The 24,428-nt window shown below is 53.5% G+C and overlaps 5 protein-coding genes across 6 annotated transcripts; 4 read left to right on the top strand and 1 right to left on the bottom strand.

Moving 5' to 3' along the window:
• The first annotated feature begins 1,696 nt into the window (after window positions 1-1,696).
• Window positions 1,697-4,838, top strand: LOC117641786. Its single transcript, XM_034379415.1, has 10 exons — window positions 1,697-1,856; window positions 2,233-2,585; window positions 2,671-2,820; window positions 2,894-3,008; window positions 3,100-3,224; window positions 3,305-3,467; window positions 3,545-3,619; window positions 3,848-4,003; window positions 4,296-4,359; window positions 4,435-4,838. The coding sequence occupies exons 2-10, from the start codon at window positions 2,250-2,252 to the stop codon at window positions 4,628-4,630; spliced, it is 1,380 nt and encodes a 459-aa protein (XP_034235306.1). The 5' UTR covers window positions 1,697-1,856; window positions 2,233-2,249; the 3' UTR covers window positions 4,631-4,838.
• A 93-nt stretch (window positions 4,839-4,931) lies between these two features.
• On the bottom strand, window positions 4,932-6,728 carry LOC117641787 (MKI67 FHA domain-interacting nucleolar phosphoprotein). The gene is made up of 5 exons (XM_034379416.1): window positions 6,478-6,728; window positions 6,023-6,247; window positions 5,839-5,947; window positions 5,523-5,746; window positions 4,932-5,448 (listed from the first exon to the last, which is right to left on the bottom strand). Exons 1-5 carry the CDS (start codon window positions 6,556-6,558, stop codon window positions 5,035-5,037), a joined length of 1,053 nt encoding a protein of 350 aa, XP_034235307.1. The 5' UTR covers window positions 6,559-6,728; the 3' UTR covers window positions 4,932-5,034.
• An 862-nt stretch (window positions 6,729-7,590) lies between these two features.
• LOC117641790 (charged multivesicular body protein 5-like) lies at window positions 7,591-9,564 on the top strand. Of its 2 annotated transcripts, none has more exons than XM_034379419.1 (6): window positions 7,591-7,740; window positions 7,923-8,044; window positions 8,147-8,298; window positions 8,398-8,563; window positions 8,647-8,880; window positions 8,979-9,564. In XM_034379419.1, the coding sequence occupies exons 2-6, from the start codon at window positions 7,976-7,978 to the stop codon at window positions 9,036-9,038; spliced, it is 681 nt and encodes a 226-aa protein (XP_034235310.1). In that variant the 5' UTR covers window positions 7,591-7,740; window positions 7,923-7,975; the 3' UTR covers window positions 9,039-9,564. The 2 variants fall into 2 exon arrangements, with proteins under 2 accessions (XP_034235310.1, XP_034235311.1); XM_034379420.1 differs by lacking the exon at window positions 7,591-7,740 and adding an exon at window positions 7,755-7,815.
• A 1,429-nt stretch (window positions 9,565-10,993) lies between these two features.
• LOC117641789 (protein takeout-like) lies at window positions 10,994-14,024 on the top strand. Its single transcript, XM_034379418.1, has 6 exons — window positions 10,994-11,115; window positions 12,570-12,662; window positions 12,996-13,143; window positions 13,221-13,357; window positions 13,438-13,587; window positions 13,659-14,024. The coding sequence occupies exons 1-6, from the start codon at window positions 11,028-11,030 to the stop codon at window positions 13,808-13,810; spliced, it is 768 nt and encodes a 255-aa protein (XP_034235309.1). The 5' UTR covers window positions 10,994-11,027; the 3' UTR covers window positions 13,811-14,024.
• A 6,979-nt stretch (window positions 14,025-21,003) lies between these two features.
• Window positions 21,004-22,784, top strand: LOC117641373. Its single transcript, XM_034378631.1, has 6 exons — window positions 21,004-21,351; window positions 21,479-21,717; window positions 21,804-21,911; window positions 22,003-22,059; window positions 22,147-22,468; window positions 22,565-22,784. The coding sequence occupies exons 1-6, from the start codon at window positions 21,004-21,006 to the stop codon at window positions 22,736-22,738; spliced, it is 1,248 nt and encodes a 415-aa protein (XP_034234522.1). The 3' UTR covers window positions 22,739-22,784.
• The last annotated feature ends 1,644 nt before the right edge of the window (window positions 22,785-24,428 follow it).

The raw sequence follows: 24,428 nt of genomic DNA, 5'->3' as shown, positions 1-24,428 counted from the left end.
TGGTACTTAATCCCTTTCTGCAATGCACACACATGAAAAATTGAGACTTCCAATGCCTTGGTGCATTTTGTCCGGCAAGCTGTTCAGCTTAACACTACTACATTAGAACTGAAGTTGGTTCTCACTGTACACATGAATTCACTGTCAATTTCTGTTCTTTGACTCTGCGTGACACAATGAGAAAGGTTCTTGCGCTGATACTAAGCCCTGGTAGTCTGCAGGATAAAGTGAATGTTCTCAGAGTCAAGACGAGTCTCGTGTCGAATTTCAAGATGCATTATTCATACGAATTAGAGTTATTTGAAAGAACATATCCTATACTAGGATTCAGGATGGAAGGCGGCTCGGCAATCTTTGTCGCCTTGCTACGCCTCCCCAGCTACCGCAACAACATTTCTGACCTGGCCCGTCCTGGACCCTTCGACACGGGCCCCCGGACCCCGCCCCTTTGTGCGGGTGGAGCGCGACCCTCGCAGTCGGGACAAAAGGCAGAGGAATAATAATGGCCTTTTAACTGCTGCACCAAATCGAAACTTAAATTTTGAACTCAAATTAAAACTAATGCTTGTTGTAAAACGTTAATAACATTTTATGGAGGGTTGTGCAAACGGCATGTCGCTACGACAATTTTGACGGATTTTAGGGAAAGACCATCCAAAACTTAAATTGACTTAAAATAATGACACAACCTTCAACTTTTTTTCAAATCAAGTCGGTTTTTTCTCGTGAGTCCAAATAAACGCTCAGTTTGTAGAAATTTTTAAAATTTCTGAGACTTTTGAACGGTCATTATAAATGCAAAGAGACAAAAGGCGGGGACTCTGGACCCACACCACCCTCGCCCGGACTTCGGGCCAGAGTCAGGTAGCCGGCCGTCATCTACCACCGCACCACCAGGCGAGGGGGAGTAGAGGCCCGAGGTGGGCTCTAAATGCAGGGCCGCTTTGTGGGCTTATTTTCAGCCTTGTTAAGCTCTAGAGAGGCAAAAACTTGGGCTTGGATTAAAGCTAGAGGCTTGAACTATGCCCATGTGGATTTATTTTAAAACATTAGGGTAGAAAATATTTGCACTCTCCTTACAAAGTCGTCACAACACCTTTCTGACCATGGTCGGTGATTCGAAGTCACCGCCTGCTAACGGCTTAAAGAAGTCCGACTTTGTAAGGAGAATGCAAATAATTTCTACCCTAATGTTTTAAAATAAATGCACGTGGTCACAGTTCAAGCCTCTAGCTTTAATCCAAGCCCAAACTTTTGCCCCTCTAGAGCTTAACAAGGCTGCAAATGAGCCCACAAAGCGGCCCTGCAGATAGCGCCCGACGCGGATCTTCGCCAGACACTGCAGTCGACCCCCGCCGCTGCTTCCTTTTTTGTCATTTTAAGGTTTAAAACCGGCTAATCCGTGATAAAAGGGGTTCGATTTACTCAAAAATGTCTTACTGAGTGCGCCTCAATATATATGTTTGCTTACATATCCTTTAATTCTGAGTATTTTCGTTTCTCCGAATTCCTACCGACCATGGTCAGAACGCCAGGCCCAGCGTCCGTTCCCGAGCCGAAGGCATTTATAATTCTCCTGGCACCACCGCCAGCCGCCTTCCATCCTGAATCCTAACGAGGGGGTGCCAAAGCATGAGAGTAGGACCTTTTCCATGGCCAAAGGCTCCTTACCTCTCCTCCCCCCTCGCGCCTGTCGCGTCGCGCCCCCGGATTCTTGTTCTTCTTTTATGCTGTCGATCAAGAACCACCAAGTGGCAGTGGGCTGTGGGATCAGAGCAGAAGGAAGAAGCATGGACGCCTAACCTGTATTTCGATGGGGCAGTTTTTAATTTTCTTGAAATAGGGTTGATCATTTGGTTAGTATCTACATGTTCATTTTCATTATATCCATACTATTTACTTTTCCTAACTTATATGACTTTCAACTCAAGGGGTTATGAGACAAAATCGGGAATTTGGCAATGGGACTAATTGATAAAGAAGATCATTCTTTTCTGTTTTTATTCTCATTCTTTGTCTTTTAACACATTGTACAGTTAATTTTCATTTGTTCTGTCTCTATATTTGTGTTTTAAATATTTCCTTTGCTTGAAACATCATTGTGTTCTGGTTTGTTATCTTATAAGAGAGTTATGTCACTTGGTAGATTCATTTCATTCTTACCAAGGTTTCACTTGTGTGTCATCTACTTTTGATGGTAAAATTCAATCTGTGTGCCTTTTTTTTTTTCAGGAGTGGTCTTGTTCCTCATGATCCAACAGCAGACTAAATTATGCCTTGGTACCATGAAAATGGTACCATGGCCAGCTCTATTACGCGGTGTCTCCAAAGCTCTGAGGCCATCATTTATGAATGGCCAGGTTTCAATATTACCCTACAGCTGCACATCAACTCTGGCACAAATCCAAACTCCACCAGCCAATGAAACTGAAAAGAATAATGACTCTCTTAAAGTCCAAACCAGTGCGGCAGATACTACTGCTCCTGCAGAACATTTGAAAGAAGTTGCTGTCATAATGAAGGTGAAGGAAGTGGCCTCAGCTTTAGAACTTTGTGCCAACTTTAACTCACATCAGCGTTTTGAAGTAAGAAGCCATTCAATTTTAGTGTGACGAATTTTTTTTCCTTGGTGTAAGCTCTTATTTTAGTGTTTTGGTTCCATTTCTCTAGGCTTTGAGGAATTTTGTTGCGATAAAAACCCGCCCTTTACCTTTAATTCAGAGTATTACTGAGGGTTTAATAACATCAGCTGATGAACTCGATATGAAGCAGCTTAGTGATCTACTTTTCCTCATGGGAAAACTCAACTACATGAATGAGGTGAGATATTATTTTTAATCATTCATTCATTCGTTATAATGGATGTCTATTGAATTCTGTTTTTCTCTTCAAGGACATTCTCTCAAAAACTTGTGAAGCTATCAAAACAAAACTAGACAAAACTAAAACTGCCGCTGTAGTGGGTTCATCTATCGCAAGTCTAAGATATTTTAAATGGAAAGATCCAGGTAATGTTTAAGTGTCCTGTTCATAGTGTCAAAGGATAGTTAAATTACACATGTGTTTGAAGAATTCCCTATCTTTCTTTTCCATTTGTAGAACTTTTGGACCAGTTCAGTATCTGGATTGAGAGAAACTTTGAGAAGTTCTCCAACCCATCATCATTTATACTGACCTTAGCTTTGCAGAACCATTCCCCTCCTAACCTGGAGGAGTTATTAAAGGTTTGTTGAAAATAGTATGTTATTATAAAATTAAAACACCTTGCCTTTCTTAATTAAAAATGTTTTTATAAACATTGCAGCTCACATGGAGTGAATGGATTGAAATGAGGAGATGTTCTCCAGTAGATACAGTCAACTTTGTTTGGGCTGTCCAAGCGTTGAACTCCCAGTTTGAAAATGAAAAGATGAGACAGATTATAAATCTATTTCTTGAGAACAGATTTTTGAGAACGCTTGATTCAAGTAAGTAATACCTGTTAAATGAAATAAAATCTAGTTCTCTCAACATTTTTAATCACTGCTCAAACTTTCCCTTGAAGGACCTCAATCACTTCCTGTTTGGCGTAAATTGTGCAACTTGCATGCTGTTGCCAAGTCCACATCAGGTTTGACTGGTAAGTGATGGCACTGGTAGGACATAAAAAAATGTCTTGTTCTTCATGAAGTCATTCAGACTTCTCTCGACAAGTTTCTTGACAACTCAATCACCGTCAAACTTCTAAATTTGCTAATTTAAAAAATAACTTTTTATTGGAAATCTTTATGTTCTATGTGAGTGCTATAAGTTGCCTGAATATTATTTGATTTTGATCTGTCCTCTCATTCTTCTTTTCTTTCTGTAGATACTTTTGCAATCCCAGATGATATAAAAACTCTGATGTCCGCTAAAAGCCAGCATAAAGACCAACTAGTGTCGGAAGTTCTGCAACTTCTTTTTAGTGACTTGGATAGTAATCTATATACCAGAGATGTACCCTCAGGAATGGGCTTTCCTATAGGTAAGAACTAACAGACTAGTACTGTGATTAATTGAAGTCACTCTTTCCTGTGAAGCACCGTAAATGCCCCATCTCCTTTAAAATGCCCAAGAGACTTGGGCCAAATGTCTGCAAATGTGCTGTCAACAGCACATTTGAATTGCAGTGCAGACACCAAGAATGCACTTTGACTTGTATACCATTGGCAGTCATTTGGTGTTGGTTTTGGTGCTGCTCAAGGGCGAATTTGTGTCAACCTCTAGCCGGCCTAAAATAGTATGTTTTAAATTAATTTTATGGTTACTTTCTGCAGATATATTGTTTTGTTTGGATGACAAGATGAAAGCAACCCAATTGCATCTATCAGCTGGGTCAAAGTAGGTTTGAGCAACATATCTGAAAATCATTGAGTTGGATTCTTTTTTAAAACATATGCTTCTTTTATGTTGAAGGATTGCTGTGATGATTCATTCGTACCATGAATGCTGTCAACCCACCAAGGAACCAAGTGGAGTAAGATCATTTGAAATGAGGCTTCTGCAAGAAGAATTCAAAGTTATTTCTGTTCCTTACCACATTTTAGGTGGAGGATATGCACAAGTGCATGAGTATTTTGATTCTGTTCTAAACAAACTAGTTAAAAGTTAGTTAAATACTTTTCTATCATTTCCTGAATTGTGTAAAAGTAATGATGTGTACAGTGCTTTGTTTTCTTACAATTTATGAATTCTCATAGCTTGATGAATAGAATCAAACCGCCACATTTCAGCCAAATCGACCCTGATGAATGTATGTTGACTGTTCATGTTTGGGACTGATGTTATCAGCTTGTTACATAATAAACTATGAGACCCAATGTGTTATGTTACTTTTGTTTTCCACCTGTCATTTATGGGGAAAAGGGTCAATGTTTACATCAACCCTTGATTACAATCAATTTGAAAGTTACTGAGCAATATACAACAAATTAATTTATTTTCCAAAATATATACAAGTCACATTTCACTTAAAAATGAGTCCAACATTCAGAGAGAAAAAAGAATTGTCCAGACTTACTTTTTCTTAGAAGCCTGTTTCTTAAGGACAGTTTTCTTTACATCTTTCTTACTGGTCACTACCTTTGTTACACTCGGTTTCGTAACTACCTTCTTCACAACTTTTTTCACAATAGGTTTCTTCACAGAATTTTTCTCAGCAGTTACCTTTTCTACCTTCCCCTTAATTTTGCCACTTGCTTTTAACTCTTGAACAACTGCCTTCACACCTTTGAGACTCTTGGCAGTTTTCTCAGACATGGGTCCCTTGCTGGCGATAGATTTCTTCTTAAGAGTGGAAACTGGATTTGATTGTGTCTGCTCCGTTGGTTTGCTGGATTTTGCTTTGAGTGTAGGTGAGGATGTTCGAACACGCTTAGAAGGGGGTAAGGAATTGGTCTCTAAGAGACGTTTGCTTGTGTCACAATTAACCTGCCGATTTAGGTTTAATTAAAACAATGCTAAAGATCCAATGAGAGAAACACAAAATGAAATTAGAAGCATACCTGAAAGAGACAATCCACTCCTTGTGCCTTTAGCTTTTCCTGAAGTTCAAGCAAGTGATTCTTGCCTTTGTCAATTCGAACTTTGGCCGCTTGGGGAGTTAATGGCTTGTTCTGCTGAGCAACCGCCTCACGTCGCCTCCTTACACCAATGCAAGTCTCTGGGGAATATCCAATAGAGTGCAAGAACATCTTGGGATTCTGCTTTTCTGGAGGTATGAATACAGCTACAAGAGAAGCAAGACACGTTACAGTGCTTTAGAAAAAATTGAAATTGTGATGCACAAGGCCATTAATCAGGAAATTTGGCACCACTGACCTTTCAGTACACGATTTCCAAACAAGTAATTGTTCATTGTCTCAGCCACAACTTCGGCAACTTCTTTGAATCGAAACTCAATAAATGCATACCCTTTACTACTTCCAGTCTAGAAAAATAAAATATATGAAATAAAATTGCAATAAAATAGCAACAGAAACAACACTGAAACAAATATTACTACCTTGTTGCTACGGACCAGCCGTATTCTCGTAATGTGACCAAACTGTTTAAAGAAGCTTTTCATTTCTTCTTCGTAAAACCCATGAGGAATGTGGGCAAGGTATACAACACCTCGGTCAGGATGTATTCTGAGATTTGAACTTCTCTTTTTCAGGGCAATATCTTTAAAAAGTTTGGGTTCATTAATTTCGTCTGAGATTGTTTCTGTCGAGTTAATACCACCAGCCTGAAAAAAGAAAAGACATAATATTTATTAAAAACTTGGGTGAGAATAAAACCCCATAAACATGTGACATAGAGGTTACCAGGCCAGAGCAAAACAAAATCGTCAAAATGTGACATCAAGGTGGGCATGTTTAAAAGGTTCAAAAGTTTTGAACTGCCATAAATACTATACACAAAAAATGTTGTTAGGTGTTAGCAATAAAATTTAGAAATAAGTAAACAACAACATACGCCGACAAGCTTCTTCGTGTTCTTCGCGGCATGTTTGAGAGCTGTGGAAGCATTTTTCTTGTACTGTTGTTTGCTATCCATTTCACCAGATATCCTCTTCGGTTTGGAAAAGTTGCAATACTACACAAATTCCATGGGAGAATGACAATCTAAAGATCTAAACACTCGGCCGTTCACCACGAGGTACGGGGCGGACGGACGGGGACGGACGACACGGAGCAGAATGCTGCGGACGACGAAGACTCTAAAAAATGTCACGTTTCGGGCAGAGAAGAAGTAGAGGACAGGAGAACTAGAAATGCCTTCGGCTCGGGAACGGACGCTGGGTCTGGCGTTCTGACCATGGTCGGTAGTAGTTTGAAGAAACGAAAATACTCAGAATTAAATGATATGTAAGCAAAAATATATATTGAGGCGGACTCAGTAAGACATTTTTGAGTAAACCGAACACCTTTTATCCTGGATTAGACGGTTTTAAACGTGGAAATGACAAAAAGGGAAGAAGCGGCGGGGGTCGACGGCAGTGTCTGGCGAAGATCCGCGGCGGGCCCCAACTGCAGGGCCACATAGTATACCATTTTTTATCTTTGTTAAGCTCTAAAGGGTAAAAAGTGGGGGCTTTTATTAAAGCTAGAGGCATATACTATCAAATGGAAAGGTTATTGGAAAACATCAGGGCAGGAAATATTTGCATTCTCCTTACAAAGTTGGACGTCCTCAGGCCGTTAGCAGGCGGTGACGTCGACTAACCGACCATGGTCAGAAAGGGTATCTGACGACTTTGCAAGGAGAATGCAAATATTTCCTGCCCTGATGTTTTCCGATAACCTATCCATTTGATAGTATATGCCTCTAGCTTTAATAAAAGCCCCCAGTTTTTACCCTTTAGGGCTGGACAAAGATTAAATTTGGTAAAGAGTTCGGCCCTGCAGATAGTGCCCGCCACGAGCCTCCACTCCCCACTCGCCTGTAGAGGAGAACTGCCCGGAAGCAAGCGGTCTGGCCAACTTGTAGTGTACGCGATTCGAAAGGATGCGTTGAGTCACCAACAGTTGTAGTTAATGAAATTTTTTTTTAAAGATTTTATTGATAAAATACGGCTTGCTTCTTGAAAACAAGTTCCTTTCATGGTGTCATATCCGTCGTTTACGAGGTGGTTTGACGTACACAGTTGGCAACATAAATGTTGGGCAGCAGACTAGCAGACGACCGTTTCCACTAAACAAAACAAATCAGAAGACGCTCCTCTATTCGACTCTTTATGTAAGTTTTATCCTGTCATAACAGAAATGTCAAAATCTGTGCTTTGAAGCAGTTGCAGTTTACACTGGGGTTAAGGTTCCCTCATATATCGTTGCTAAATTTCGAAAATCTGGGGCGTATCTTGCGTTTCTGTTTGATTCTAGGTTACCATACAGTAATGTTTCTGATGTTTTTATTTCTAGTCATAGGGAAGGTTCAGCCCTTTGTCAAGCGAATTGTGTACCAGAGCACCAACATGAATCGAATCTTTGGAAGAGGAAAGCCAACGGAACCACCACCAAGCATCACCGATTGCATTGCTGGGGTAAGCCCTGTGTTGTTCATATTTTATTTTGTTATTGAATTTCTCCCAACAGCATCATTTTTGTAATATTATATTATTTTTAATTGTTCTATTTTGTGAAAGGTGGACGGTCGTGCAGACTCTATTGACAAGAAAGTTCAACGTCTTGAGCAAGAGCTTGTAAAGTACAAGGATCAAATGAAGAAAATGAGAGACGGGCCTGCGAAGAATGCTGTCAAACAAAAGGCCCTGCGTGTATTAAAACAAAAAAAAATGTAAACTGCATAATGGGTTTCCAATTTTTCAATGTATTGTCTTTCTGAATCTATTAAGTTTTCCTCTAAAATGTTTGTAATTTTCCTGTTGAATCCCAGGTATGAATCTCAGTCAGATAATTTAAGGCAGCAAGCTTTTAACATGGAACAGGCTAACTATGCAACCCAAACTTTGAAGGATACTCATTCAACAGTCATTGCTATGAAAGCAGGAGTGAAGCAAATGCAAAAAGAGTTCAAGAAAATCAATATAAGTGAAATAGATGTAAGTTTAAAATGTTCAATCAGAATGGCACCATCCACAGAAGTATGGTGACATCTTATTTATAAATTTTGTTTGGCCCATAGGATCTTCAAGATGATATGGCAGATATGCTTGAAATGTCAGAAGAAGTTCAAGAAGCATTGGGAAGATCATATGGCACTCCTGACATTGATGAATCTGAATTGGAGGCTGAGCTTGAGGCACTTGGTGATGAAATTGCCTTGGATGATGATACTTCGTACTTAGATGACGCTGTGAAAGCTCCAACTGCCCCTGACCGTGAACCAGGTGCAGACAGTGTGGATGTAACAAATAAGGTGAGTCATGTTATCACTTTTTAAATATAAATAAATAAATTTGATATTTTATTCTTGTTTGAGGAGACTGACTGTTAATTTTCTTCAAATTAATTCAGGATGGTGTGCTGGTTGATGAATTTGGGTTACCAAAGATTCCACAATCTCTAAAGAGTTAAAATAAAAGAACAAAAACTCAACTCATGTATCTGTGCATATTTTCAAAGTACCATATTTGAAACATCAAAATAAATTTACAGGTTGTCCTAAAATTTCCTCTCAAGTCCATATTTTAACAAATTCTTTCATGCCGCTTTCTGGGGCTGCCTTCCTGATCGAGCACAAATGCTTATGTGACTTGAGTAAATTACCAGATGTTTCTTGCCTCTATTGTACAACATAATATATTGCTTGAGCACCATTATGTTTGTTTCACTGCAGGTTTTTCTGTGGTTGTCAGGAAAAATATTTTGAATCATTTCAAATCAAGTGAACTTATATTTATTTGCTCATCATTGTTACAAATTATGTGTTGAGTGCTACTCTGTGATTATTTAAGTCTCTTTCTTACGTATGTAATTTTACACTCCTTTTAAGCCAACTGAACGATTGATTAAAAGTTGCTTGTGTGTCCAGGGAGGCTCACTCTCTCTCAGACACTACTTGGAATGGAATAAATAAATCTGGCTTCCCCAGCAAAAATTGTTTTTGAAGTCATTATTCATGTGTGGTGAGCGGGCTTGGAATTGAGAGGCACACGTTTAGCTCAGGTGTTCATTGGTCAGAAGCCAAGACAGAACTGACAAGTGGTAGTGACAGGACGGACTGACTGACTAGTACAGGTGGTGCCCTCTAGCGGCGATAACTGGGAACTTCCCCAAACAATTCACACCTGTATTAGATACCATTGAACCGCGGCAGAGCTTGCTGCCCCTGAACTCTGAACTGCTTGCTGGAGAGGCACCTCGACCTACTTCATCGTCCACACGTGTGATACGGGATGTGAGGAGCCATGCCAGACATTGTGGTTGGGTCAAATGACCAGAGGGAAGTTCCAGTCCAAGTCAGCAAGTTGGATTTTCCACAACTGCGTTACTGCGTGCGTGACGTGTGAGCGACACCAAACCAGCCGCAGGCCCGGGGCGGGAGCTGCAGCGCTGCAGCCTGCCGCGGAGGCTTCCCCTAGTTCCCCACCGTCGCCGATGATGACTCAATCAGTGGCGTGTGCAGAAAGTTTGAAAAGAGTGGGGGTGCCATGCCTTTTGCCTACTTTCAGGCGGAATAATGCCCAATTTGCTTACTATCCAGACAGCTGACTAGGGCCGAACACACACCCCCACCCCACCCTAAAAAAGGGAGGCCATGCCCCCCCCCCCCAAAAAAAAAGGACCAACCACGTTTGTCCACTTTTACTTCCCTATTCCTCATGCATAGGAAGAATTTAAGAAGAGCGAAAGGGTGGAATCCGTTACGTGGTTAAGAAGGGTGCTCTCTCTCGGGAAAGTGCCACACTTTTAGCAACGGAGATGAGATGGGAGTATTGACCAAAGCAGCCCCGGCTATACCCCGCGCGGGGGCCGGACCCGCGCGGCCCCAACGTTGCACCTCCGGGGGGTGATCCCGCGCCTCAAGTGGTTTCTATAGAAATAGGGTGGCATTCACACCCACATCGGCTGGAGGGGGCGGAGCGGAGATTGCACGAGAACCCATCGGCGTGATTATCAAGACACGATCATCCACGGCCCAAACCCAATTAGCAGGCGCGCCTGCCGTTTTAGGGGGCCTTCAACGAAACAGCCACCTCCCTCAAAGTCGTCCGAGGTCAACAAACCGTTCGGAACAAAGCCGAATCCGGAAACGCAGCACGGGCCTGCGGTGCATGCACTGCACTCCATGCACTTCCGGACTTGGCTCCGTTCCGGACGGTTTGTTGACCTCTGGGCACCTCTGGGCGGCTACTCGGAACTGCAGCTGCTCGGCGCGGAGGGTGCGGGGGTCCGGCGGGGCCTTGCGGGTCCGCAACCCGGCGCGGGCCACGGGGGCCACAGCCACAGCCGCCTCGCTCGCGCACAGCCCCAGCCCCTTATAAGAGAGCGGCCGGCCGGCAACCGGAGGCAGTCCGGCTAGTCTAGTCCCGCACCGCCTCCGCTCACCGGGCACCGCGCACCATGGCCGTCAAAGTGCAGCGCCTCGTCGTGCTGCTGTCGCTGGCGTGGGCCGGCGCGTCGGCGGCAAAGGCCAAAACAACGGCACTCCGTGAGTACGGCCATCTCGGCCTCCTCGGCCACCAGCAGCGCGAGGCCAGCAGCCGGCTGATTCCGAACACTGCTTTCGTCGCTCTGTCTCTCTCGCACTTATGGGACGTCCCATATAGGTGCGAGAGAGGCAGCGTCGAAAGCAGTGCTCGGAATCAGGCGGCTGCAGCGCGAGGCGAGCAGCGCCAATCTCGGCATAATTACCTGGGGTGCCTCCCCCGCTGGCCCGCGCTGGCCCGCGCTGGCCCGCGCCCACGGGGACAGGGGATGGGGGCGAGGCCTGGCGATGCTGAGCTGCCGCACTGCCAACACGACTAACTGCATTACTGCGGGCAATCGGGTTGGCGCTCCAGCAAGCTGCAACTGCTGCAACCGCCACATGGAGCCACTAGCCGAAAACATGCTCGCACTAAGTGCCTTTCGGATCGCGGTGCTGCCGCGCTGATTGCGGAGTGGAGGCTGCCTCTCTCGCTTGTATGGCTTTCTGGCTTTCTCCGAACCACCCCCGGCTGAAAGGCAGCTCTTCCCCGCCCCTTGGCCGCCCCTTCGCCGCCCCCGGGCCCGGTGCGTTGCCGCGTCGACGCGGCGCCTCGCCGTCTCGCCTCCCCCTGGCCCTGGCGTGCCCCGGCGCTGGCCGGGCTGGGCTGGCTGGCAGCCGCTCAGCCCCCTATGCTTACCGCTCCCTCCTTCCCGCCCGCGGGCCCGCGGTGCCACAACGAATTGATTGTTGGGGACAGGAGGGTTGAGCCGTCGAGCCGGGCCCGCCGCCCCCGCCCCGCCCCGCCTCGCCCCGCCCCGCCTCGCCCCGCCTCGCCCCGCCTCGCCCCGCCCCACCCCGCCCGGGCTGGCTGGCTTGGCTGTCTGTTCGGCTGGCTGGACCGCGCGGCGTGGCGCGGCTGAAGCGTCCTTTTAATTCGCAAAGTCTGATTACTCGGCCCGCCGGCGCGGCGCAGCAGCCCGGCGCCTGAGGAGCCCCTTGAGTCCGTCACTGACACGGCGGGGCCCCTCCCCGGAGCGGCCAGCCTGGCCGATCAGTCTGGCCAGCCTGGCGCCCAGGGCCAGGACGCCCCATCCCCATCGCCAGAGATGATCTAACAATCGCTGTCTACTTACAGGGGCCGCGTTTGCGTTCTACTAGTTCTTGCCCAAGGTTTTAGCGCGACAGGGTGGAAAAGGAGGAGTGCGGAGGGATCTGTTTCTCGCTCTAACCGCGGACCCGCTCCCGCGTTCTGTCTGTCTGTCTCCCTGCCTCCCTCCTTGCATGACATCATTAGAGGAGAGAACTGAGATGCGCTGACCGCATTCCCATTCCACTCCAAGATCCACGTCTCTCGTGACGGCGTCTTCGGCATGGCGGCGAACGGCGTCGTCACAAAAGAAGTCGAAGTGGATGTACGCTCCGGATGTTGTTGATGCTGGCAGACTGATATGAGTGTTTTCGTTTTCTCTCTGCAGCGGCATCCTTCCCGCAGTGCAGCATCAAGGACCCGAACATCAATGCGTGCCTGCGCCAGGCCGTGCAGATCGTCATCCCGGAGCTCGTTAAAGGTGAGTCCAAACTGTGGGCACCGCGGACCGGAATCTTCTTCTTCCTCCCCCTTTCCTCTCTGAGGAGCGCGGCGACTCACAGTGGGCCAGAAGCCGGTGGAGGCGGCCAAAACTCTAGACGCGTTTTGAGCTCCAGAGTCGAACCGAACCGAACGTGTGACCCCACCAATCAATTCCTCGTTCGAAGAGTAATCCATTGGTGGGGTCACACGATCGGTTCGAGTCCCATTTAGCGACTCTGGAGCTCAAAACGCGTCTAGAGTTTTGGCCGCCTCCACCGGCTTCTGGCCCACTGTGCGAGTGCCTGTCTTCATTCTCCCCGCCCTGCTGCAGGCGTGCCCAGTCTCGGCGTCTACTCGATCGACCCCCTGGACATCGTGGAGGCCAACATCGGCGCCACGGAGGGCCCCGTCGCGCTGAGTCTCGACTTCAAGCAGCTCAAGATCGGCGGGCTGCGCACGACGCGGATGCTGTCCCTGAGGTGACTGACGCTCGGACCCTGTGAAAATGACTCCTTGCCGGAACCGTAAAAAAGGAACCCCCGCTCTGTGTCCACAGCTTCGACCCCAAGACGTACCGCATCGCCATGCGCGCCAAGGTGGAGGCCCCCCTGCGCCTGGACGGCAACTACAAGATCGCCGGCAAGGTGCTCGTGCTGCCCATCCAGGGCGAAGGCCTCTGCAGCCTGCGACTGGGTACGGAAGATGGGTTCGCCCGAAGTCCGCTTGGTTCGGTTTGTCTCGTGGGCGACTCGCTAACGCCGTCCCTTTTCCAGATGACGTCACGGCCGACATCAACCTCGCCATGCACGAGGAGAGCAGGGGCGGCGTCAAGTACCTCGCGGTGGACAAGCTGTCCTTGTCCTTCGACACCAGCAGGCTGCACATGAAGTTCGAGAACCTGTTCAACGGCAACAAGGAGCTCGGTAAGCACAACCCCCAGGTCCCCGCGGACTCAGCGAGCGCACGCCACCCCTGACGAGTCTCTCCCTTGCAGGCGACAACATGAATCGCTTCCTCAACGAAAACTGGCCCGAGATTCTGAAGGAGCTCAAGCCGTCCATCGACGACACGTTCGGCGCCGCGTTCCAGGCCATCGCCAACCGCATCTTCCACAAGGTGCCGCTCGACAAGGTGTTCCTGCCTTAGGAACCACTCCACCCGGAAAGGGATAGGGGACGCCAGCTGCATGCCGTGGAGAGACCCAGTCAGGCTGCACTTTTGCACCCTGATTGTCGTGGCTCTCCAACCAGTCGAGCATCAGCTGTTGACTTTGAATTTGTAAGCCCAGTGCATTTAAGTGTTAAAGTTGAGAACGATTAGACTTAAAGTTACTCTTGTATTGTTTTTTATGTGATTTGAATAAAACTGTGAACGAATAAATTCACTGGTTTTTTTTAACCTGTGGCTGCATGGTGTACACACATAGTGTTTGGCGCTAACACGTTTGGGGCACGGCCGCGCAGGCCCACCCGGTACTCGGTGCCCGAGGCAGAGCCGCGAGAAAGAGGGGGGAAGTCCAGTTCAAGCGGTCAACTTAGCTGGCGTGAGGGTCACCGGGTGGCTAGCCACGGTCACGGCCGGGTGAAGCGACCACCACCACGCCAAGAACGCCACCACCTGTCGGTGGACGACATTCGATACTTCTTCCGCACTCTGACGAAGTCTGATGTGTTGTTCGGAACGGGACAAATCCGATGACCCCGCCGCGCAGCTCTTTTCACTGAATCCGCTTGGCATGACACACACACTCTCTCTCCTCTCTCTCCTTTCTCTCCTCTCTCTCTCATCTCTCTCCTCTCCCTCTCTCTCTCTCTCTCTCTCTCTCTCTCTCTCTCTCTCTCTCTCTCTCTCTCTCTCTCGCTCTCTCTCCTCCCTCTCCTCTCTCTCTTCTCTCTCTCCTTGCCCCCCTCTCTCAATTAGTCTCCCTCTCTCTTGGCTCGTCTGGCCTAGATCACGCGCGCATCGCGAGTTCCTGAAACAGCGCAGCACGCATTCAGATCCACGTCATCCCGATGTCTGCCATTGGTCGACCAGAGCGCAGGCCGCGCTGGCACTCCCCGTGATTGGCTGGCTCATCCCTGCCTGCTGCCATGCTGCCGCCGGGGCCACGGCGGGCAAAGGCGGGCAAGCCACAGAGCCGGAGGCACAGTCAGCGGCACGGCCAAAGGCAGCCAAATGCTCGCTTCAAACCGACTCATTTTCACGAGGCAGCAGACAGATGAATGTTTGCGGGGAACGCAAGCTCGCCTCTTCAAACAAACAGGGCGAGGGGAGGGGAGGGCGTCATGGGCCGCCCGGTGGTTTGTACGGTGGCCAACGACTGCGGTCTGCGCAGTGCCATATTGCCGCCCCCTTCTGAACCGCCTGGAGCCGACTCGCAGTGCATCTGCTTTTCAAAGTCCTCACAAGTCACGAGGCCGCCGTCGAGGCATCACTCATGTGTTCTGTCTGCACCACAAGGCCCTGGTCGACGATAGGCTCTGAGTGCAGACGAAGCCCCATTTCAGTGCCGGGGATGAGGGGGGGGGGAGTTTCGTTGTTTCAGGTCAAATCAATTTTCCCAAAGAACTTTGTGGACGCGTGTTGGTGTGGCGTTGCGTGGCTGCCGTCCGGGGGGTCCGGGCCTCGCTCCGGGCCCCGGCCAACAACACATCTCCGCTCCCCACCTCAGCTCGACCTGGCGGGCCTGGCGGCTGGTGGGACGACAGCCGAAGGCAGCCGACGGGTTCCGAAGCCCCCGGACCCCTCGCCGGGCCGGGCCGGGCCGGGCCCGGGCTAGCTAGGGGTGGCTGCTGCCTGCCGATGGCTCACGCTTGCGCACCGCCTCTCGCCGCCCCGCCCGGGCCACCGCGCCCGCCGCGCCCGGCCAAGAGCGAGAGCGGAGGTCGCGATTGGTCGGCAAGCAGCCCGGGCCGGCCGGCCGTCGCCCCGGAAACGAGCTGCGCCGAAGCGCGCGCTTTTCAAACGCTTTCCTCGGGCTATATCGACCGGCCGGGGCCAACCCGCCAGCCCGCCAGCCCGCTTGTCAGCTGGGGGGTGCTCGGGGGGCTCCCTGACGGGCTGGAGTCACGACGAAGAGAAGAGAGGCGCGACGGTCCTCTTTCGGACGCTGTCTGGTCCCGGCAGCCCCGATAGCCCGGCAGCCCCGACAGCCCCTGCCCCTCCGCACGGCGTCGCTCCGCACTCCGCCCCCGGAGACCCCGGAGGCCCCACAGCCGTGAGCTGAGTCCCTCGCGGCGCCACGCAGCCCGGCGCAACCTCCATGCCACTCCGTGCTGCACCGTGTCCCCGCTCACGAGTGGATCGTGCTCCTAGTGCTCCTCTCCGCAGCGCAGGGCGTCGGGGCGCTGAGGCGGCCGCCCCGCGTAGCGCGCTACCAGACCAGCTGACTGCCCGGGTGAGTACCACCGGGCGCGCCCGGCCCCGACCCGGCCGCAACGTGCAACGTCAGCGAGCTGTTGCTGTAGGACGGGGACGGCAGGGATGAGCGGGGAACGGCAAGCACGGCGGCGCCATGGCGGCGCGGTGGAGTAACACGTTGCCCATTAGGACCAACAGGCTTGCCAACAGGCCAGCCCAGGCCAATCGGTCAACGCGGAGGGCGTGTGGGCTCGCGGCTCGCTCCAGTGTTTTCTAGACTTATTCTGTAGCTCCGTCTCTTTCGCGCCTCTGCGGAACGCCCCAGGATAGCGAGAGCGACGGGTGTGTCGGATCGCCGCGTGAAGGCCCTGCCAAACCTCCCATGATGCGCCAGCGTCGAAACGGTTCCCGCCCCCTTCCACCCCCCCCTCCCCCTCCTCCTGCCCACAAGGCACCCTCTCGATTCTCAAGAGCCCAGCCTAGACATTGCCTACCTAGTTGCGCAACATTGCCCTCCGTGCGTCGCTGTCCCCTCCCTCGCCTCGAACGCCTGCCGGGTAGGCAACCATTCGGGTGGCGCGCGTCCCTGAGCTCGCGCGGCCTACCTCGCAGGCGCTCCGAGCTGGGGGTGGCAAAGTGGTACCGCTGACCCAGCCTGGCCGGTGCCGGGCTGTTGTGAGCCCAGCTCCCCTGTACGATAAACGTGTTTTCGAACGTTCTTTGGTGGCAGATCAGTCTCGCTTGCACTCAGTCCCTCGTAAATTAAGTTTCCTTTCGATAGAGTACAAAAGAAACTTATTAGTGCCATACCCGACGAAAATTTTTACCATAGTGAGTTGCCGCAGTTGGCCGCGTCGCCGTGGCTCATCGACGTTTTGATTTGGTAAAAATTCTCGTTGGTTTTGGCACAAATAAAGTATCTTTTGAGCTCTGTCGAAAGAAAACTTACTCGACGAGGGAACTGAGCGCAAGCGAAACATATTTGCAACTAAAGAACGTTCGAAAACAGCGTTTATCGTACAGGTGAGCTGGGCTCACAACGGCCGGGCACCGGCTGGGGTGGTGGTGGGGGGCCGGGGCCGGTCTTTCCAACGGCACGGAGCGCTCAACGCGCGTTGCCACCCACTGGCGCGCCTCGGCTCGAGCGCCTGCCGGGTAGGCAACCACTCGGGTGGCGCGCGTCCCTGTGCTCGTGCGGCCTACCTCGCAGGCGCTCCGAGCCGCCGGGACCGACAGGACGCCTGCTTGCGCTAGCTCCGTCCGCGGCAGAGCGCCGCGGGCCAGAAGACCGGTGGAGGCGGTCAAAACTCTAGACGCGTTTTGAGCTCCAGAGTCGCTAAACAGGACTCAAATCGAACGTGTGACCCCCGATGGATTCCTCGTTCAGAGAATTATCGATTGGTGGTGGTGTGTGTGTGTGGGGGGGGGGAGGGTGTCATAGGTTCGGTTCGAGTCCCATTTAGCGACTCTGGAGCTCAAAACCCGTCCGCTATTTTGACAGCCCTCACAGGTCTTCCGGGTCACTTGTGCGGCAGGGTCTGGGTTCTCGCTCGATCTCGCTACCTAGAAGGCCAGAGAGCACAATGCGAAGGCACAGTGCCTGGCGGTGTGTAGATTGCGAGGGAAGCCCCCCGCCCAGGAGACAATGCCTGCCGAGCCCGGCCGTGCCGAATGGGGCCGAGACAAGGGTATCAGACGGTCGACGCAATGCCGAGCTGACAATAACGCAAGGCTTCCCGCCGATTGAGATATTCTATTTTGAGATCCTGCCAGGGAGCTCGCCTCCCCGGGCCCTCCCCCCGACCCCGATCCTTCTGGGCTGCAGCCCGGCGAGGCCGGCGGGGCCGGCGGGGCCCAGCCCCACTCCCGCCCGATGCACCGCCTGCGCCCCGCGCCACGCTTCCCCCTCCCGTCATCCCCGTATTCCCACGCAGCAGCGAGCAGCAGCGTCCCCTCTTTTACCCGCGCGCGGCGGCGTGGGGGATCCTTGTCGTCGTCATGGCAACGCAAGCATCGATATTAGCCGGAGTGGTCCACCGTGAGGTCCGGCGGCAGCGTGGTATTCCTGCGCTCCCGGACGGGGTACGCGGTTGCTAGGGGGTTGCCGTGCGCGGCAGCACGGCGCGCTGGCGAACGCGGTCGCGCCGTCGAGTGCCTCTGCCTCGCTGCACGCACTCTGATTCCGAGAGTCGCTTACGTCGCTCTGTCTCTCCGCGCACTAAAAGAGCTTCTTGAATAGGTGCGAGAGAGACAGAGCGACGAAAAGGACTCTGGGAATCAGTCTGCGGGCTCGGGCTGGGCTGACTGGCGAGGTTCATGTCGGCATGTGAGCCGAGCGCTTCAGCGCAGTTTGCTGCAACGCCGCGTCGCCGCGTCGCCGCGTCGCCGCGGTACACTTCCAGCACTCCTGGAGGTGGATCGACTCCCCGGCGCTCCAGGCGGGCGTTTCGAGACGGCCGCTGGAGAGGGCGAGGCTGTGCCATTGTGTCGCGAGCCGCGAGGCGAGGTCGGTGTGGCGCACAAGTTCCATCTGTTGGGCGGGTTGCCTAGGCACCGTGGGCGTGGACGCGGGGACGCGCGGACACGAGCCGGCCGCCTTACCTCCATCATAATCCGGTTCGGTCCACGCGTTTCTATTCGCTCCGCGCCCAGCCCGCGGCCCCGCGGCCCCGCAGCCGCACGCCGCGAGGAGGGGCCCGGGGCTCTAGGCTCGAGGTCGCCAAGAATCTGTGGCGGTCCGCGGACCAGGGAATCATCCCTCGCCGTCTCCATCAAGGGGCGCTCCTTGTGTCTGCCAGGGGGACCGAGGAACCAACCCACTGATTAGTGTTAAGGCCCGGAGGTCGTGGCCGCCCTGGCCCGCCAGCCCAAGCTCTCTGCCTCAAGAATGTAATTTCCACGGCGTGAAAGAGGGGAGGAGAGCCGGCCTCGGCACGGCACGGCACGGCGCGGCCATGGTCTGCGAATCGGGGGTCTCGATAATGTGATTATGAGGGAAAAGGCGATGGCTTCGGGCCCTTCTCATCGGGCTTGGCCTTGGACGCTTCAATGATGCGGCGCGTCGGCCCGTTGGCGGGGCCGCGGCCCAAAAGGTAAATCGGGGTGAGCACGGGCAAGTGGTATGTCGGCGGCGACCCTGGGGCGGGCTCCCGCGACAACTCCGAGCACGCCGCTGTGATAATCTGTCAAATACGCAAAGAAGTAAGGTAGAAGGGGGTGAAGCAAGCCGCCCCGAGCCCGAGGAGCATGACGGGGCGGGGTGTCTCTCTCTCCCTCTCTCCTCTCCCTTGTGCGTCCCCGGCCGGGCGGTCAGATGAAGGTGCGTCACGCGCCGCTTCCTGCTTCAGTGTTTGGCTGCCACTTGAACGAGACCTGAACTGTTGTGTCTGGAAGAATAATGAAGTCTGCGCCCGAACAAACAAACTTGTCCCGTAGTCGCTGTCTCCCAGACAGCGGGGCGGCGCGGGCAGTGGAGGGGGGTGGGGGGTGAGGTGGCGGCGCGGGGAGTTCAGTCCGATTCCGAACAGTGCTTTCATCGCTGTCACTCGCCAACTCGTGAGGCGTTCAGTCGAGGGTGCGAGAGAGACAGAGCGACGAAAGCATTGTTCGGATTCCGCCTGCGGCCAACTTTGCCGCGCGACAGTCCGTCCGGAAAGGCAAGGGGGGGGGGGGGAGCGCTTCCTCTGGAAGAGAGTGCTGGAACCTTGGTGCGTGTTGTGATTTTCTCCGCGACTGATTGGTTCCAGAATGCTGCCGCCTTCATCTGGCTGGGTACACACTTGGATTGATCTCCGACCCGCGCGGCGAGAGCACGATGCCGAGAGGAAAGAACAGGCGCGTTTCTGAGAATCCCCTCCAGTCTGACTGAGACCATAGCGGCCGACCAGTGTTGTCGTGGTTCCGGCAGTGAACGGAAAAATTGTAGTCTTACTTTAAAGACTGACATTACTGACTTTTGATGAAGCTCTTTGCTCTGTTTGCAGGATGGACAGCGGCGTCAGTGGGCGCGACGAGGATCTGCGAGAGGACGGCCAGCAGGACCTGCAGGACCAGCAGGACGAGGCCCTGCTCCTCTACGCGGGACCGCCGCAGCCCTTCCACGCCTGCCCGTGCCCGTGCCACCTGGACCTCGTCTACCACGACCAGGGCGGGGTGCTGCGGGTGCTAGACGATTCCGTGGCCGCTCAGGAGCTGGGAGCCGGGGGCCCCGCAGTCCGAGCCGCAGTCCGAGCCGCAGCCCTGGACGAAGAGCAGGCCGAGGACGAGCTCGTCGGCTACATCGACCGCAACAACAACGACGTCTTCCTGGAGGAGGACTTCCTCCCAGCGGAGCTGCCCGATCCCCAACGCCAGAACCAGCAAGCACACCTAGACGCACCCGAAGTGCTGTCCGAACAGGCCGAGGCCGAGGCAGGACGCCCAGAGCCGCAGGGCCTCGACTTGAACGGGGGCGAGGGGGGCAGCTGCGAGCAGGGCGCTGGCGAAGACGCGAACCGCTGGGCTGCTTAAGCCGCACCATGGTGAGTGGCGCCAGCCACGAGTCCCTGGAGGTGGTGGCGATGGACGTTGAGCCCGCCGTCGGGGGCGAGGCCGAGGCGGCCTTTCCGAACCTGGATGACCCCATGATGGGCATGATGGGCGAAGCTGCAGGTGGCGCGGGAGGCCAGGGTGAGATGGCCGGCCAGGGTGGGGTGGACGGCCAGGGTGGGATGGACGGCCAAGGTGGGATTGACGGCCAGGGTGGGATGGCCGGTCAGGGTGGGATGGCCGGTCAGGGTGGGATGGCCGGTCAGGGTGGGATGGCCGGTCAGGGTGGGATGGCCGGTCAGGGTGGGATGGCCGGTCAGGGTGGGATGGCCGGTCAGGGTGGGATGGCCGGTCAGGGTGGGATGGCCGGTCAGGGTGGGATGGCCGGTCAGGGTGGGATGGCCGGTCAGGGTGGGATGGCCGGTCAGGGTGGGATGGCCGGTCAGGGTGGGATGGCCGGCCAAGACGTCCCCGTGCAGGCTGAAGACGTCGAGGAGGGGGGCGCCCCTGACAACGCAGGGGACGCCCCTGTAGTGGCGCTGTACCGCTATGAAGAGCAAGTGCTTCTGGACGACCTCCCCGCCAGGGCCGCCATGGAGGAGGTCCTCGGGGGGCACTTTTACCGCGAACTCGACACCAAGTTTGAGAACGAGGCGGCCGATAGAGCCGAGGCGGCCAAGGTCTCGGACGGCACCCTCTCCAGCGACGAGGACACCATGCCCGCCTCGGAGTCGCCCAAGTCTCTGGAGTGCCAGGGCGTCGTGCCGGCCGCCGTCGGCGACAGGATGCGCCGCCCCAAGGTGCGTTGTTGTTGGCTTTATGGACTGTTCCGCCGTTAGTGTAGGAGTGCTTGTTGTATGCTCTCTCCCTTGACGCCATGCGTCGCCGTGCGTGTTCCCGAGTCCATAACGTCAGCAACAACGCTAGGTGCGGGGCTTGTTCGACGACCTGGGCAGCGCGCCGTGGGAGTGGGTGGCCGCGGCCAGCCGCCCTCTCAGGCAGCGCGACCTGGACAACCCCGTGATCGAGGCCATCGTCACCCGCTGCCGCTACCTGCACCACACGCTCGGGCAGGCGGGAGAGCCCTCCTCCCCTTCCTCATCGCCCTTGTCCCGCTCCTTGGAGAACGACTACACCGTCGCCGAGATCTGGGGCATGCTGCACCGGTACGTCAGACCGCCAGACAGCAGCATGCCGAACAGCGATGGAAAACTTTATCTCCGACTCTAATCTAACCATTTTCTTTCACCAGACTCCTCGGCGAAATTGGACCTTCCTTCAGCTTGAATGACCCTAGGCATCGGGACGTGAGGACCCTGTTCACCCGGAATGAAATCCAAGATGACCTCTTGTGGCTGCAGTAGGTGCACCATGTCAACTTGTCGAACTTGTCACAAAAATAGGTATACTTTTGTTTCAGTCAGTCTAATGGTTGCGTTTGACTGTGGCAGGGAAATGTACCACAAGAATGGCATCAGCCACCGGGCGCAGGGCCAGCTCTGCGAGACGTGAGTCTTTCCGTTTCTGTGTCCACTGCCCCGTGCCGTGGCGGCCGTGGCCCACTCCATGGCTCTGCCCTCTTCCTCTGCACGCAGGTTTGGGCGGCAGTTCGACGGCTCGGAGATGGTGTCCCTCTTCGACCTGTGCGACTGGTTAAACTTCATGCAGCTGGACCTGACGGAGGCAGGTGGCGGTGGACGGTGGCTGTCAGTGTCCCTGAAGAAGCACGCCGCCGTGTCCATCTCCGAGCTGCGCCAGCACCTCGGCGCCAACCTTGACGCGCCCGACGACTCGGACGAGGTGACCAGCGCCCTGTGCGACGTGCCCCTGCACCAGACTCTCAGCAACTACTTCTGGATGTTGTGGGGCCTGCGGCACGCACTCGACGTGTCCGACCCATGGAATAAGGAGTATCAGGTGGCGCTTCAGTTCCTTCAGTTCCCCCAGCGTGCCGTTCATCTTTGGCTCTGTTGTGGACGGCGTTGTTGACACGTCTGTTTGCCATGTTGTTAGGACTATGCGTTGTTGCGGAAGCGCATGCTCAACTCCAGCCGGTGCGTGGCGCAAGACAACATCTTGGGCAGCTCCACGCAAGCCGCCAACTATCTCGGCGTCAGCGTCCTGACCGTCCAGACCGTCCACACCATCGAGACGGACGATGATGAGGACACAGCGGACAGCCCATAACAGCGGCTGCCGGTCTGCGACGGCGACCGCGCAGGCCGAGCAGACCCTCCAGCCTCCCGGGGCCACGGTGACGCCCCACCGACCGCGCCGATCCCGCCGCTGCAGTCGTTCTCAGCGATCACCGGGTCAGCCAGCGAAGGGCAGAACAACCTTGAGAACAAATATGGCCCGGAGTCCAATCGGCGACGCTCCAGCTCCAGCAGCTCCGCGGGCAGCCCGGACCAAGGCCTGGCCCCGCCGTCGGTGGAGAGGGTCTTCCTGCGCCCGAGCTTCCACGACAATCTACGCCTCCGGTTGAGGCAGGTGGACGAGGAGCGAGGCATCCCCCCGGACGGCTCCGGGCACTCTGGCCCCAGAGGCGTGCTTCGCTACCCGCAGGGGCCGCTGCATGAGCGCCCCCAGTGGGTGCTGCGGGCCCTCAACGGCCGCTTGGTGCACGACGTCGAGGCCGGCGTCGGGACCAGCGTCGAAGCCGGCGTCCAAACCAGCGTCGAAGCCGGCGTCCAAACCAGCGTCGAGGCCGGCGTTGGGACCAGCCTCGAGGCCGGCGTCGAGACCAACTTCGAGACCAGTGTTGAGGCCAGCGTCGATGCCAGCACCTTGCAGCCCAGGACGCCGTGCTTCCTCCAGCCTGCCATGGTGGAACGCCTCCGAAACGCCCACACCCCCGTGGCCACTCGCGCCTCCTGCATCCAAGCCACGATCAACGCCACGGCCTTCACCACGGCCTCCACCACGGCCTCCACCACGACCTCCACAACGGCCTCCACAACGGCCTCCACCACAGCCGCTCGCGCCTCCAGCGAGGCCGCCGTCAGGATCCCCGTCATTTTGCCCACCGCATGGCGATCCCCCAACGACTGGCCTGGGGTCCAAGCTTGTGACCTGGTGCATCGTGCGCTGGACGAGGAGGACACCTTCGAGGCCTTCGCGAGCCACTTCCAGCTGCTGTTGCTGGGCAGTGACTTGCCCGCCATGCAGGAGCTGCTGGTGGCGTCCCTGGCCGTCATGCGCATGGTGGCGCCGGAGTCGCGGCAGTACGAGAAGGTGCTGGCCTTCTTGCGGAATCGCTGCATGGAGCTGGTGGGGGAGCTGATGCTGGCCGTGCACGAAAATCGAATGTCCTTGCAGGACTTCGAGAGGACCTACACGCGGGTGCTGTCGATATTTGACGAGACGGCACGGAGGGAGCTCGAGGCCCTGGCAGATGAGCTTCAGGACACCAATTTACGCGAACTCTTTGAAAATGCTAATTAATGAATTTATCATTCATGCCGTCACGTGGCTACCGTAGTGATTTGCGAATTTTTATCGCAGGGTTAGGAGGTTGGCATTCTTATTTTCTTATTAATACCGATTATTTTGATAAATGTTTTTCTGTTATTCATTGTGTAATGCTTCAAATCATAAGTGCTGGTACCGTGACTCTTATACGTCTCGTTTTGTTTGTGTTCTAAGTTTTCCTATTTAAGTTTTATACTATGTGTGTGTGCCTTCTTGGTTGTGAGCTCAACGAAAAAAAAATTGCCGTTGGTCACTTTTGTGAATAATGAATGTTTTTTTTACTGTTATCAATAAATATGCTTTTAATTTGTGATAAACAGTGATAAATGTTTTGATGTTAGTTGTGTAATTTGTTGTAAGTTTAAAAATTTTTCTTTAATGTGATATGTTTGTAATGGTACTTTAA

Source organism: Thrips palmi, unplaced genomic scaffold, assembly GCF_012932325.1.
Source record: "Thrips palmi isolate BJ-2018 unplaced genomic scaffold, TpBJ-2018v1 HiC_scaffold_15, whole genome shotgun sequence".
Classification (NCBI taxonomy): domain Eukaryota; kingdom Metazoa; phylum Arthropoda; class Insecta; order Thysanoptera; family Thripidae; genus Thrips; species Thrips palmi.
Note: the sequence above shows the minus strand (reverse complement) of the source record. Positions and strands in the feature narration are given on the sequence as shown.